Source organism: Plectropomus leopardus, chromosome 9 (genome assembly GCF_026936395.1).
Source record: "Plectropomus leopardus strain MGB_pleo_1.0 chromosome 9, ASM2693639v1, whole genome shotgun sequence".
Taxonomy (NCBI): domain Eukaryota; kingdom Metazoa; phylum Chordata; class Actinopteri; order Perciformes; family Serranidae; genus Plectropomus; species Plectropomus leopardus.
The window spans coordinates 37,869,591-37,885,160 of record NC_142184.1 but is presented as its reverse complement, the minus strand read 5'-3'; the positions used below and the strand labels follow the sequence as shown (position 1 = coordinate 37,885,160).

At 40.3% G+C, this 15,570-nt stretch overlaps 1 protein-coding gene across 2 annotated transcripts in view; it reads right to left on the bottom strand.

Annotated features, from left to right (window-relative positions):
* Nucleotides 1–395: 395 nt before the first annotated feature.
* ephb2a (eph receptor B2a) overlaps nucleotides 396–15,570 on the bottom strand; it is a 103,208-nt gene continuing 88,033 nt past the window's right edge. Inside the window, exons 9-16 of one of the 2 annotated variants that reach the window (XM_088082697.1) lie at nucleotides 15,376–15,440; nucleotides 15,070–15,192; nucleotides 13,513–13,760; nucleotides 10,374–10,589; nucleotides 9,833–9,982; nucleotides 5,970–6,163; nucleotides 5,703–5,858; nucleotides 396–3,017 (exon numbers count right to left, since the gene is read on the bottom strand). In XM_088082697.1, the coding sequence (XP_087938823.1) occupies nucleotides 2,909–3,017; nucleotides 5,703–5,858; nucleotides 5,970–6,163; nucleotides 9,833–9,982; nucleotides 10,374–10,589; nucleotides 13,513–13,760; nucleotides 15,070–15,192; nucleotides 15,376–15,440 (1,261 nt within the window). In that variant the 3' untranslated portion in view covers nucleotides 396–2,908. Of the gene's footprint in view, nucleotides 3,018–5,702; nucleotides 5,859–5,969; nucleotides 6,164–9,832; nucleotides 9,983–10,373; nucleotides 10,590–13,512; nucleotides 13,761–15,069; nucleotides 15,193–15,375; nucleotides 15,444–15,570 lie in introns of both variants that reach the window. The other variant, XM_088082696.1, reaches the window with a different exon arrangement.

Sequence of the window (15,570 nt, the reverse complement as noted above, 5' to 3'; positions counted from 1 at the left end):
CTGAAACAGACACATTTGCAGAGGTGGAACGTGACTTCTTTAGACTTCCATAGACTACTTTGTGTTAGTTTCATGTTTAATCAGATTTTGGATGACTTATTTAGAAACAACATTGCTCTGTTTCTTGTGCTGAGCTCTCATTATTATTACCAGGGGCAGATGTAATGTTTTTGGGGCCTGGGGCCACAAGCACATGACCTTATTTTCACCCTTTCTCTAACTGGGAATGTTGGCAGGCTGTTGGCTGCCATAGGAGATGTAGGCCTACCCAAAAGTTTTTAATTCCTGAGTAAAATTATTAATAGCACAGAAGTTTCACAGAGGTTGAAGTCAGAGTCCTGCAGTCAGGAGAGGTTGGCCTATTATCAGCACAATGTGATTAAATTTACCTGAAGTTTGTTTAAGATGGAGCTTTTAATTTTCATATAATGCTGGAAAGTTTAACAAATAATAATAAATCATATTTTTATTACACTCCAACACACCATGGTCACATGAAACTGTGTCAGTGAACTATGAGGGCAAAAAGCAAACCACAGAAAAGGCAAAATAACCATTCATTTATCATAATCGAGGTAAAAATGTAAATCGTGATTCTGATTTTAGGTATGAGGTTCGGGCCTCTGCTGGGAGGGAATTTTAGCAACTGGATCCCTTTGAATTTCAATTGAATACCCCTGTGATATTGTAACCCTTGCACTAGCACAGGTGGAGCCCTCTACCTAGGGGCCCTGTCGATCCTATGGTGCTTGCTAAAGAGGTGTAGGATGTCAGACACAGGAATCCACCTCCCTTTGTACTATGGGGTCTGCACGTATTCGGGCAGGCACATCCTTATTTGCTGACTACGTTTATGTTTTTCTTAGTGTGCAAATGTGTGATTGTGATTAAAGAATTATTATCTAGGGTCTAGTAGAACTAGGGTTACAATATCAGAACTTTCATTTTGGAGTGAGTTTCTGAGTTTTGAAGATAGCAGCCGTAAAGATATCTACTTTTTCTCCAATATATTGGAACTAGATGGCACAGCTTGTGGTGCTCAAAGTGCCAAAATAAACATAAAAATAACAAAATACAACAGCAATGTGTCTTTCCAGACCCAGTTACTTAAGATAACTGACAGCAGGCTCTTACTTCTACCTCTGCCACACAGTGATATTGGCATTCTAGATTTTTACTGAGAGGCAGCAGTGCACACCTTCCAATTAGAGGACACACTGCTCTACCTCTGAGCCACAGCTGCCCTGGTCCTGTAGAAATTTTAAAAAGTTCTTTTGAGAAACTGCTCACACAGGGTCTTTGGATAACTTTAAATAGTTAAGTAAATCAATCAGTGTACTGTTGTCTCAGTAAAAATCAAGAAGACCTGTATCACTGTGTGACACAGATAGCAGTAAGATCCAGCTTTCAGTAAGCACCTAAATACATTGTACATTATGTTTTTGTTGCCAATGAGTGAAAGTATTAGTTTTAGATGAGGCCTAGTTCAACCAGCTAATGATGACACAGAGTGCAATTGTTGTTGATGAGGAATGACAGAAAAGTTTAACATGTCTGGATCAGCACTCGAGTCTTTGAGTGAGCTCCACTGTCCTATATCTAAGGGGAATCAATGGTGATGAAATGAATGGTGATGACTTCCATCAGCGGGTTTGGAAAAGGTAATGTAACACTTTGCTACTTTTGTGGCAAGGAGAGACTACTAAAGACAGGTAACACTGGCAAGCATTTGGGGTCTTTTTTGCATTTTAGTGTGGATGGACTTGTAAAACGAAGGTTGTGTGGACAGTTATAATAGTTTTAGACAGTTTTACTGAAATCTTTTCTCCAGCACTCTATCAATACACTGCTGGTCAATCACATTCAGTCTTATTGGATAGTAAATGGACCTTCTCTAGTGCTTTTCTAGTCATCTGACCCCTTTAAGCACTTCAACACTGCATGTCAGATTCACTCACTCACACACACACAACAGCGCCGAGGCTACCATACAAGGTGGCACCTGCTACCAAGCTTAAACACACACACACACCCCACTGGAACAGCCTTTAGGAGCAATCCGTGTTCATTATCTTGAGCAAGACTACTTTAATATGTGAACTGGAGGAGCCAGGGATTGAACCACCAACCTACCAAATTAGTGACCGATCTGCTCTATCTCCTGAGCCACAGATGTCGAGGATGCTAACTGCAATTTGCTTTAATGCCAAAAGTTACATACAGAACCTTTCAGGTTATACCATAGGTTGAATTTAGTTAAAGGAAGAGGCATTAGCCGCCTCACAAGGGATAACAGGCCTGTCCAGTACTCTCCGAATAGGGAAATCTTGTATCAGGAGAGGCTTTAGAGATTAGGTCCATGGCATACTGGAGTAAATAGACTTGAGGCAACAAACTTTATTTGAGGACTAATATTTTAACTCCAGGTGCCTCTTCATCAGAGTTGGACTTGAGTTCAGTTGTTTGTTGTTTTTCATTGTCATTCCCAGCAATGAGTCTTGTACAAAAAATTCAAAGTGCAAGGCCAATTTTGGAAAAGGATTTCTCACTAAATGTCTTAACTTGATGGTAGTGGAGTCAACTGTGGTTATTATTATTTCCTAAAAAAATTCCAATGTCCCATGAAATAGACATGAACTGAGCAGTTTAAAGACTGTGTTCAGATAGCTCTGGTTATGGTCAACTTCTACAGCAAGCCCTAGAGCATGATTGTTACCTGAACATACAGCAGCTAATAGAAAACTACCAAATGTCTGTGCAGTGCTGCAGACTGAAGGAACCTCTGGATGGTGTTAAGGTTGGATTGAAGTCACAGCCTGTGTCCTCAGAGGGTTTCAGGAGAATGCAGGGCTGGTGGCTGCTGAATTTCCTACTGTAAATAGAGCATGTGTACTCCTGGCGTGTGAGTTCACACCTCCACTGAAGTGATCTGGTTCATCTGGGCCCTCATGGACTGGATGCTGTTAAGGATTTTCTTCTGGTGACCGGCCAGCGTCACTCCCACTCTGAGGATGTCCCTGAAAAGAAACCCTCTGTCAGTTTCATCTCAGTGTACCACAAGACCAACAACTGAAATCCCTCTGGACAAGTGTTAAGTATCTTATTGATGCTCTTGACTAGTTGTAAACTAAAGGTTGACTGATGGGTCTTATAATGCATTATAAATATCTATACTCGTCTGTACACACATCAACAATCAAGTGCAGTAAGAACTCATAGTGTGATAGAACAGTCAATGCAGTATCAGAAGTTATCACTGTATGTGTTAAGCAGGTGAAAGTGTTAAGTGAATGTTTTAAGTGAGGTGCATATTGATGCATTTATAATAACTACTTTATTTGAAAGACTGAAGTCTGACACTCTAACATCTAAAGACAATGTGTCAGAAGTAAGGAACACTTTTGTCCAATCCACTTGACCAATTTCAATACCCCCTCATAATCCCTTACCAACTTGCCATTTCATTAAGACATATCATAGTACTGAAGAGAGAGTCTTACATCTGGTGCAAAGCAGTGCACAGCACAGTGCAGCTGTTATTGTTAGCTTTAGACTAACACGGTTGTCATTTTCACTTCCTGCGCCAAGTTGTGTAAGTAGCAAATGGCAGGTGTAATTAGGCAGAAAGAAAATAATTCCTACTGCTCACAACAAGGTTTGTGGATAATTTGTAATGGTTAACAGAAACAACTCTGGTGCCAGCACTGTGCACTGCTGCGTCTTAGTAAAAATCTAGAATGTCAATGTCACTGTGTGGAAGAGGTGGCAGTGAGAGCCTGCTGTCAGTTATCTTGAGTAACTTTAGCAAATGCATTTACACCCATCTGTGTGCCCATGTAGGTTTTAAAATGATGTGTGGCCAGGCACACTGTTTGAGTATTGCTATTTTTAAGCAGCAGAAAGCAATTTTTGCCAACAAAAACCTGGTCTAAAGTCAGAATGGTGGAGAATTTTCCTGCTTTTTAAGGGGAACATTAGCTTTATTGGTAACGTATGTTAAAAGGTCATTGGTTCAATCCCCGGCTCCTCCAGGCAACATATCGAAGTATCCTTGGGTAAGATACTGAACCCTGAATTGCTTCCGATGCCGTGTCATCGGAGTGTGAGTGTGTGTGAATGATTACTGGGTAGCAGGTGGCACCTTGTACGGTAGCTTCAGCCACCACGGTGTGAATGTATGTGTGAATAGGTGAATGTGACAATGTAATGGTGGACAGCTCCCTCTCCACCAAACACAAAACTAAACTCTCCCATATTGTAAATCAGACCAGCAAAATTATTGGTTCACAACAAACTCCTCTCTCTGAACTGTTTAACCGCTCTGTGATTAGGAAAGCCACCCTGATCACAAAGGACCCCTCTCACCCCCTCCATCACTCCTTCCAGTTACTGCCCTCAGGCAGATGCTACAAAGTCCCACTGGCCCAAAAAATCTTTTATTCCCTCTGCAATAACCACCCTGAACAAAATGAAATAAAAAATTCCACTACATATTTTTATCTGCTGCTGCTTTTTAATGTATGTACTTTATGAGTTTGAATGTCTTAAGTGTGTTTAATAATGTGTTGTTTTTTTGTTGGAGCCTTGTCAAAGGGGAATTTCTGTCACTGACTGGGACAGACAATAAAGTTTGTCTTTTCTTATCTTAGTGTGAAAGCCCTTTGAGTGGTCAATAAGACTACAAAAGTGCAGTCCAGTACAGTCCATTTACTATTTACCATTATAAATGACAAAAATATTAATGACATTCTGTAACGTGAACAGCAACTGTACAGGAGATGTTTTTTTTTTTTTTTTAAATAATTTACCCATATTCATTTTGTATTTTACATAATTTAGAGTGGGGCTGTTTGGGTGATCGGCTGTCTATGAGGCACTGCAGCACTCTGTGGGTCAGATCCACTGCCCTTCCTCCACAATTTTAGGCTCTTGTCCAGATATGGTCATGTATAGGAGATCATAGACAATAATGATAAAACAAAGCAATTCAATAATCTAGTGTGCAGACTTTGTGTTTTCTTCTCTTGTTTTATCTTTTGTCCAGCACGTAGCCTTTTTGTTGTCTCAGTGTTCATGCGTTTGTGAAATTTTTGGTTTGTTTTTTTACACCACAAACGACCTGCACTAGTGGAAGTGGACCGAGACCCACTTTTCAGCAGAGGGTTCAATTAATAGCTTTCACACCAGCTCAAATTAATTGTACAAACCACACAAATGGACCTAAGTTCGTTATAACTGAACCAAAAAGGATAGGTGTGAAAGCACCATTATTCTGCACTCTGCCTTTCCTCTTATCCATTGATCCAATCAGCTCTGACTGTATAAACTGATCAATTATTAGCACCATGACTCAAACAACTCATAATGAGTTTTGCCTGCGCTGTGTTCACGGAATTGTAAAAAAGATTCTAATTAGTTGTTTTTGCCAAATTTTAGTAAACATCTAAAGATATTGTGTTCACAGAAATAAGCTTAACTTTTGAACACAAAATTTTAATCAGCTCATCCTTGAATCTATTAACATATTTGGGCCAAACTTTATGAAATCAAAGTGTTTTTGAGATATCACGTTCATGCTAGATCCCAAGTGAACATTTGTGCGTTTACAAGAATGGATGTACGTATGGACAACCCAAAAAACATAATGCCTTGGCTATTGATACGTATGAATACATATATATATGCTGTATAAATAAACATACTCCATGGTCATTTGAGAAACCACATCAAAGCTGGTGAAGCCTTCATTGGCAAAGTTTTCCTTGTACTGGCCCATCTTAATAGCTTCCAGCCACTCATCCACTGTGCTGAAAGAGGAGAAGTCTGGAGTGGTGCGATCAAGCAGAGGTAAGTGAACACTGGTAGACAGAAAGAAGACAAAAGACCATATTAGTCTGTGAGAAAACTGATTTGTGAGAGGTGTAGGTCATTCACAATATAAAGTGATGAGGGTTGTTTCATTTTCCTACCTTGATGACAGTGGTGTCATGGCCTTGAGGCTGTTGGGGTTGCGTATCATCTTGTCCAGGGTGCTGACAGTCTGGCTGAATTTGGGCCGGTTGTTGCGGTCTTTCTGCCAGCAGTCCAGCATCAGCTGATGCAGTGCACTGGGACAATCCATGGGTGGTGGCAACCTGTAGTCCTGCTCTATGGCATTGATTACCTTTAAGAATTTACATATTAACTAATGGTTAGTCTCAGAACATGACTAGAACCTGATTCTGTCCAGAGCTACACTCCATAGATAAAATACACTGTCAAAACCACAAATTAAACTAACTAAACTAACTACTTTTTTAGGTAAACCACATCATAGCTTGTGTGATATGATGTCTTTAATATTTGATAAAACTGATATTTTGGAAAATGGGCTTGTTTTTTTTTTTTAAAAAAAGGGGGGGACTGGAGGGTGGGCTCCAATTATCGGGGTACTACACTGCTCAGCCTCCTTGGGAAAGTTTACTCCAGGGTGCTGGAAAGGAGGCTCCAACTGATTGTTAAACCACGGATTCAGGAGAATCAGAATCAGAATTCCTGGTCGTGGGTGGACCAGCTCTTTACCCTTGTGAGCCCGCTGGAGGGGTCATGGGAGTTTGCCCATCCAGTCTATGTGTGTTATGTGTCCTTTGGGGAGTCCCTTGGGGGGTACTGATGGAATACGGGGCACTGGGTTTGTATGTACTATGACCAAAGTGAGAGCTGTGTCCTCATACTTGGCATGAACTCAAACACGATCCCAGGGGGTGTTGGCCTCTGCCAGGGTTGTGCCTTATCACTGATCCTGGAAGTGGTCGGGTTTGGGGAACTCAGAGTTGCATCTATGCTCTTTGCAGATCATGTAGTTCTGTTGGCTTCATCACAACGTGACCTCCAGCATGCAGTGGGGCGGTGAGTGTTAAGCAGTTAGGATGAGAGTCAGCACCTCCAAGTCTGAGGCCATGGTCCTCTACCAAAAATGGTGGATTCCCCCCTCTAGATGGGGAGAGAGTTGCTGCCTCAAGCAAAGTAGTTCAAGCATCTCGAGGTCTTGCTCATGAGTGAGATGGATGGGTGGTTTGGTGCAGCATCTGCAGTAATGCAGGAGTTGCGTCGGATTGTCATGGTCAAGAAGGAGCGGAAGGTAAAGCTTGCGATTTACCGGTCCATCTCTGTTCCTACCCTCACATATGGTCATGAGCTCTGGCTAGTGACTGAAAGAATGAGATCGTGGATACAAGTAGCCGAAATGAGTTTCCGGAGGTTGAGGTAGTTCGGGCATCTGATAAGGATGCCTCCTAAGCACCTAGACGTGGGGCATGTCCAACTGGTGGGATGCCTCCGTGACAGACCCAGAACATGCTGGTGGGATTACATATCTCACCTGGCCCGGGAACACCTCTGGGCCCCCCAGGAGGAGCTGGAAATTGTTGCTATAGGGAAAGGGACACCTTGAGTGCTTTGCTTTCCTTTTTGTCATTATTGTAATTTAATTGTTATTTACAACATCTATCTATACACGTCTGTCTGTCCTGGAAGAGGGATCTCTCCTCAGTCGCTCTTCCTGAGGTTTCTAATATTTTTTCCCCCCATTACAGGGTTGTTTGGGGGAGTTTTTCCTTAGAGGATGAGAGAGTCTAAGGGCTGAGGGATGTTGTATGCTATAAAGCCCTCTGAGGCAAACTGTGTTTTGTGATAATGGGCTTTATTAATAAAACTGAATTGACTTGACATGACTTGACTCAGCCTGTTGCCCCCGCGACCCAGGCTCAGATAAGCAGACGACAATGGACAGATGGATGGCTTGTTTGGGTTACTTTGGCAAGAGTGGTTTCTACTCTGTTAAGTGCAGTGGTAGGTCTGGAATTGGACGAAAGGGGAAACCAGAGTTGTTTTAAGGTTTTTTCTTGTTGTAGTAAAAAGCCTGCTAGTCACCAGTGCATAGAAGAGTCACTTGGGGTGGCTGTGGCACAGCTCGTAGAGCTGGTCATCTAGTAATCCCTGGCTCCTTCAGTCAAAGTGTCAAAGTGTCCTTGGGCAAGATAAAAAAAAACCCAATTGCTCCTGATGGCTATTCCATCGATGTGTGAGTGCGTATGAGTTTTTCAAAAGCTAATTAACAGGTGGCACCTTGTACAGTAGCCTGGACCACCAATGAATTAATGTGTGTGTGAACAGGTGAATGTGACTCGTGGTGTGAAAGTGCTTAGAGTGGTCAAACGACTTGTAGAGCACTATACAAGTGCAGGGTAATTTTACCATTTAGAAAATTAAATATCACTATATTTTTGAATAAATACTTCAGTATCAATATTGTAACAATATTGTAGAAGTGACTGTTGAAAGTTTCACAGAATAAAAACACAATTACATTTCAGATAAATAATCATCAGTACTGTGGCTATAATGACTAAGTGGGTAAAGACAATTAATATAGCTGCTAGAACAGTCTGGTAAGTTCAGAAAAAACAGCAAAAAAAAAAAAAAAAACACTATTGTAATGCAGCCTTTAAAAAAACCCAAGAAAAAACAGCACTAATGATATTGTGATATCCAAAATCTAAGAAGATATCTAGTCTCATAACATCGTTTAAATATTTCTGTGTTGCCCAGGCCTATATTAAGCATAAAGCTATGTTGACCAATAACCAACTGTTTACATCTTCTGTTCCAGTATTTAACTAGATAACATTTTTTTAGAACAAAAGCAAGAGGTGATTTTTTATGTGTTTTGAGCTTAATTAGCATTTTCCCCTTTTCCTGTTCTTGTTCTAAACTACAGGCATAATATAATCTGGACCTGTTTCTGTAGTAGACACACTGAATGACACACTAAAAAAATAAACTGATATTGATATTCTTATATGTAGTAAAGGGTGTTTTTGATAATGATGGACAATTTAATTATTATAATTTCTATTGTTTCATTTCATTTAACTCATTCATTTTAAAATAACTGAGTTTAAAATTACATTTTTAAGACTGAATTGAATATTTAATTCTACTTTTTAAAAAATAATTTAAATTTCAATATTAATTCAATTTTTGATATAAAAAAGGAAATAACAGAACAGAACAAATGTAGATTCAAAGCACAGGGGATATTTCCCACAGTTCAGTTCATCAGCACTACAAACTACAGTTGTCCACAGTCACAGAAGTTAACAGATGGTCACTTTTCAAGTGACCATGCAGCCCATTCTCAGTCTGAACTCGTAAAATATTGTCGCTTTGAGTGTGCATTTGGTGTAAGATCATGATGCATTTGTGTGTGCATGAAATGCCACTGGATATTATGAGATGAGAACGCGGCGCAGTGTTATCATATGCCGACAGATGGCTGGACGGAACCTGCTGCGTCTGCATGAGACCCGTCAGGACGGCGCCACGTTAAAATGCTGCCATTACCGATGGCGTAATAAAGAGAGTGCAAGGATGCTTATTGGCAAGTGAAAGGCGTGGTGGATGGGACCAATTAACCCTGGACTATTATGCAGGAGTTTGGTGTTCACTTCTGAATATGATGTTTTTATTCTGCATCTTACCATGAGCATTCCCCTAATCCTGACCATCTGTGCCAGCATGTACATTTTTCTGTTGTTCTGGTGTTGGTTTTCATGTGCTTGTGTTGTCTTAGCATAAACACAAGCAGCATCATCTCACCATGTGCATGTGCTGACATCACGGTAGTGCCATCCCGGAATGTAAACAGCAGACAAAGACAGATACCTTAAACGTAATATATAGACATGGAATTCCACTGCAAAGCGGCAAAGAGGGTATCACCTCTCTCTATGACAATTCTGTGATATGTCCGAAAATGTGAATGCTGGCTATTCTACAGGGCTTTACTCACATCTTGATTGCTCATGTCCCAATAGGGCCTCTCTCCATATGACATCACCTCCCACATGACTATGCCATAGCTCCAGCAATCACTGGAGGAGGTGAACTTCCTGTACTGAATGGCCTCTGGAGCCGTCCACCGAATGGGAATCTTCCCTCCCTGGAAAGAAACAAGTGTGAAGGTCAGCAGTGACGCAGTGGACAGAAAGAAAAAAGACAAGTATTCCATTACTGATTATTGACTTATTATTACTTTACTTTACTTATTCATTGCTTTATTATTACTTTACTTATTACTATTAATATTATTTTGTTTTTTTTTACAAACTTATTGACTTATCGTAACACCCATTTCCTGTTTTGCCTCTAAATTTAAAGTAATTTAACTTAATCCACCATGTAATTTACAGAGTAATCTAACATTATTCAGCTTTTAGATTTATTAAATGTCATTTTCTATTTATATAACTTTTTTTAACCCTTTAATCCTGACTTTTAGTCCGTTCTCTAACATGGTCAGATAAGACATATAGTCCGTGACAAAGGCTGACCAGAGCACTGGTGTAGGTGGGGTCTGAAGTATCATCCTCAAGGAAGCGTGACAGGCCAAAGTCAGACACTTTGCACACCAGGTTGCTGTTGACGAGGATGTTTCTAGCTGCCAGGTCTCGATGGACATAGTTCATGTCACATAGGTACTTCATCCCTGCTGCTATGCCACGCAGCATTCCCACCAGCTGGATCACTGTGAACTGCCCATCATTTTGCTTTAAGAAAGAAACAACATCAAATTAATATTTGGTCTTTGTGATAATGTGATAAGCAATGTATAATGTATATAACCCTTTAAAACCTAGGTATTTTGGCTTGATTTCTTTCAAAAATATGTGAAGAAGGCAATTAGCAACTTGAACAGAAATGACCCAGAAAATAGCAAAAAATTAGTTGAGTTTTTTTTTTTAAGTAGAGAAAATTACCTCAAAATTAGCACAGAATAACAAACAACAGCAGAAAAGTAGGGTGTGTGCCCCATGTACAAACGCTATGCATGTGCTGCAGAAGCTGTGGTTTGACTCCAACACACAACCATTTGTTGCCATCCCCTCTCCTTCCCCCTTTCACACTATACCTGTCCTATCAAGTAAAGGCAAAAATTAAATAGTAAAAATAAATAAAATTAAAGGAAATGGCCTGAAAAGATTGCTTAAAAACATAATTTTGAAAGAAAAAAAAAAATATAATAAAGATAATTATAAATACAGTTCTACAGATATTTTCCCTAGCTTTTAAAAAAATATGTTTTCTAAATCTATTAATTTTTTGCATTGACTTTTTCCTCTAAAAATAAAAAGTCTGAAATTGTAATTTGCTTCAATTATTTATGGAATGTGACTTTCCTTGAGCACCAGAATCAAGCCAAATTGTTCTCTCAAATGCACACTGAAATGAGTTTTGACTGGCAGGTGGGAACAGTGGAGCAGGATGATAGTTGTGGTGTTGAGAAGGCTACTTGAAGGATTCCCATGGATCTCCCCTTACCTGAAGATACAGAGACAACTGACTATTGCACAGTGGATGTACGGTTGGGCTACAGAAAGCTTGGGATGGCTGCTCTGTGATCTGTGACTCACTGAATAGCAATTGATGTGGTGGCTTGGTTACAGAGGGAGTGACTGCAGAATTCATTTGGAGGACTGTGGACATGGTAAACACCTACTGAATTAGTGAGTACCAGAGTTGGTGGCCATGTCACCGCACTCTGTCCTGACCAGAGGATCAGATGGGGAGGCCTGTAAGCCTGTCAGGAATGAGATGGGAATTTGACACAAACCTTAAAGATGGTCACAGGTCTGGTTGACTTGTTTGTTTTAGCAAGAAATCATAGTAATTTTCTTTTCTCATTCCTCTCTCACCTTAACTGAAGCAACAGTGTTGCTTTTTATGGCAATAAATTTTAATATTTCTCAAAGGAGAAGGTAGTCATATGCACGGTTTGTTGAGCAGCTCAGTCAAGAGAGACTGGCTCTGCTGAACTGGCTTGGTGGTACAGCCCCCAGACTGCTGTTCTGGTGTATGAGCCAAGGCAAACATCATTAGCAAGGACAGCAATAGCCTGTCAGCAGCAAAATAATTATAGTAGTCATGCGCTTGAGGTGGAGGATTTTTCTACACCTGAAAACAAGGACCTCAATGAGATGGGTGTCATCAGAAAATAAACACTTGAGCCAACGGCTTGTATTTTGGGAGACACTGCTGATGCCCCTACAGCTTCTCAACCTGCAGAGCCAGCACTGTGTACTAGAGGTGACAAGATCGAAACTTTTAAGTAAGCTGGTTCATGTTGCTCAATCGCCACTAAAGTACTGGGTCATGTCTGACGACCCCACTCCTCTCCCTGCTCCAGCTGTGCTGCTCAGACACATCTCAGTGAGTTTCTGCTATGTTCCACCAATTCTCTTATGCTTGATTTATATTTCTGGGGGGCTCACAAAGAGCCCTGCTGATGGTTATTTAGGCCCTAATACATAACATTAGCCAATTGGTTCATTTAGTGGCAGCTGATAACATCCATCCATTTATTAGCTGCTCTTTCTAAAACACTGGTAGGAATATTTGTTTAAAGCCTCTGGAACCCAAATCACCCAAAACCTTTCAAATATGTAATTTAGCGTCTTACATGCATAATAAAAAGCAAAAAGTATCTGACATGAACCTCAATCCAAATTTGAAATATTGTCATTTAAGGTTTTTCACAGTTTCCAGAAGCTGGGTTGATTTGGACATGGTTATCCCTAATCCATAATATGGATGAAGTCAATCAAAACTTCAAATTCAGGTGTTACTTGACACTAATACATGCCTAACTGAAATCCCTCAGTGCACCTTTCATCAGTGTAGATGTTACATTACCAGACGTGGCGATGTCATTCTGACAAGGTTGCAGCTCTCGTAACGTTCTATGTGCAGCACGCAGTGTTTGTGTGTGTTAGCTGGCTTTTACCAAAGATACACAGATCAACACCAGTAAGGATGTGGCCAATGGGAAAACAATAAATTAATAAGAATAAATTAACAATATGGTAGTAGCGTCAGCTAACCCTACTATGCCATAGTTTATCATTGCATTCATAGTTTTGATAACAAATGGATGCATTTCAGCTCATGTTGCATGTGCTACGTTATGCTAACTGTATGCTAAAGTAATATCGCTACAGTATTTTGTAAACTCACCATTCAGTGACAGAGTTAAATATATTGTAGATTCTCAGATTTGTAGATACTCAAAAAGAAATCTTTTGAACTTATACTACTACTACTACTACTACTGATATTAATTAGTAATTTAATTAATTAATTAATTAATATGTGCATTCTTACTATTTCAAGACAGGTTTCCAGAGGCTTTAAAACAACCAAACATATTTTTTAATGTAACAATAATAATAACAGAATTAATAATGACTGTTTATTTATACATCCTCTGTTGATGTTGCAATATTTAGCATGGCCTCAGACCCCAGATAGATCTCACTGACCCTAGAGCTGAGCCTGGTGTAATAAAGGCACTTAGGGCCTTTCGCAGACCTCCAATCATACTCAGAAAGCACTTTCTAGTTTGTGTTTTGCTTTGAAGGGAAATTATGGTCAGTGTCTAGGAGGCAACTTAGACATTAATCAGAGTGTGTTTACCCTGAGGAAGGAGTCGAGGGATCCATTCTCCATGAACTCAGTGATGATCATCACGGGGCTGCTCTTAGTCACCACCCCCTCCAGATGGATGATGTTGGGGTGGTCAAACTGACCCATGATGGATGCTTCACTCAAGAAGTCCCGCCTCTGGCGTTCTGTGTAGCCTGCCTTTAGCGTCTTAATTGCCACCAGGATCTCTCTCTTCCCAGGCAGCCGGAGGTTTCCACTGCACACTTCCCCAAACTCACCTGACAGGAAGACAGGAGAGGTCAGTGGAAAGTGATTGTTTTTTTTATTTTTTTATTTTAAAGCAGATTTAAAGAAATAACGTTAAATTAATTAATAAATAATAATTAAATTAATGCAAAAATTGCAGTTAGTGCTTTAGTATTTCAAAGAGTAAAAAAGAAAAAGAAATTCAAACTAACTAAACTAGAAGTACCACAATCAGTTTCCTTTGACATAATCTTGATAGAAATAATACTACAGGCCCTGTATCAGCCACAAAATAGAGAGTGTTTTAGAGGCGCAGTGTTTTCTTCAGCTCAGATGATTTGGGGCATCTGATTGCAATGACACGCAATATCAATGGAACATGTCAGCACAAGGTAGAGTACCTGCTCTGAATGAGGGAAAGGCTGAATCATGCAGGGATATAAATATATATATATATATATATACACACACACAGAGCATATTAACATATCTCTCCTCCGTTGTTGTTGTCATTCAGCACTTGTACATGTAAGATGTTTGTTTTCATCATCGGCTGTTTGTCCTACCTCTACTGTGACTGGACTGTCTGAAGTGACTGTGACAAACGCAGCGTTTTTACCCAAAATTGAATATTTTTCAACTCTGGGCACTCAGAAAAAAAAAAAATGCAACCAGCAGCGCTTGCCGAAAAAAACACACCCAGCACCTTGTCATCCTGCTTGCATTTGTAACACGGTTTTTGTAGCACTGCTTTTGTAGCGTGGGGTAAATGGGGTATTAAACAACACTGGTCTCAGAAACAAAAAACACTTTGATGAACACTGTCATTTCTGAAGACCCATTTATAGTTGTGTGTACACTCCACACAGAGCCTAAACTGTAGCCTTCACAATTGGCCTATGCTGTTTTTACCGAGCAATCTGTGAATCCTATGTTAGCGAAGAAATGACCCGCCCTTCTCTCCATCTGACTGTCTTGAACTGATTGCATTCATTGGTTGGATTGGTTAGATGTAGGTAAGAGGAGGGGGACTGGTTAGGTGTGTTTGTGTGTAAATCTAATGTATCATTCCACTGAGGGAAATTATTTCGGCTCACAAAAGAAAACAGGAGGTCTGTGTCGCCGCCATTTGTTATTACATTTCTGGGCAGGTGCACAGACTACGGTGTAGGCTAGAGGACTAAGGTACATATCTATGCAGAACCTATGTATTAGGAACAATGTCGACTCAGTGCAGAAGTATACATCCCCCTGGTGAAGAGTTTTAAAAAGTACGCCTACTGGAAACTGTCCTATTATGAAAACCTGCTTTCTCTGATGCCTGATACCATTTTTCCGTACCTGCACCAATAACTTGTTCAATCTTGACACAGGAAATATCAATCTCCTTGGCAAACTCTCTGACTGCTTCATTAGGGTCTTCATACGTGAAGGGGTCAATGTAGATCTTCATTCCTGGTGACACTTCAACAGAGAGATGGAATAGACAACAACAGCTATGCATAGTACAAACTGAAACATATGAGCATTGAGCAAAAAGATCACTTACGTTTTTACATATTCTTCCAAACCAAAACCTGCCACCCTGCTAAGGCTGTGAGTCTCTCTAATAACAACATCCTGTGCACAGTAAAAAGTGTTACTTACTGTGACCACTGGTGTAATGTTGGAGTTTGTCTGTGTACTCTGATTCTGTTCTGTCAGAACTTCTCCTGCTGGAGACAAAGACACAGAAGCTTGTATGTCGCGAGATGCCATGATCACATGAACTGTGCACATCCACTGGTGAAAACCAGGTGACATGGATGGAGTAGACTGAGTAGACTCTGCATTGGGATTGCT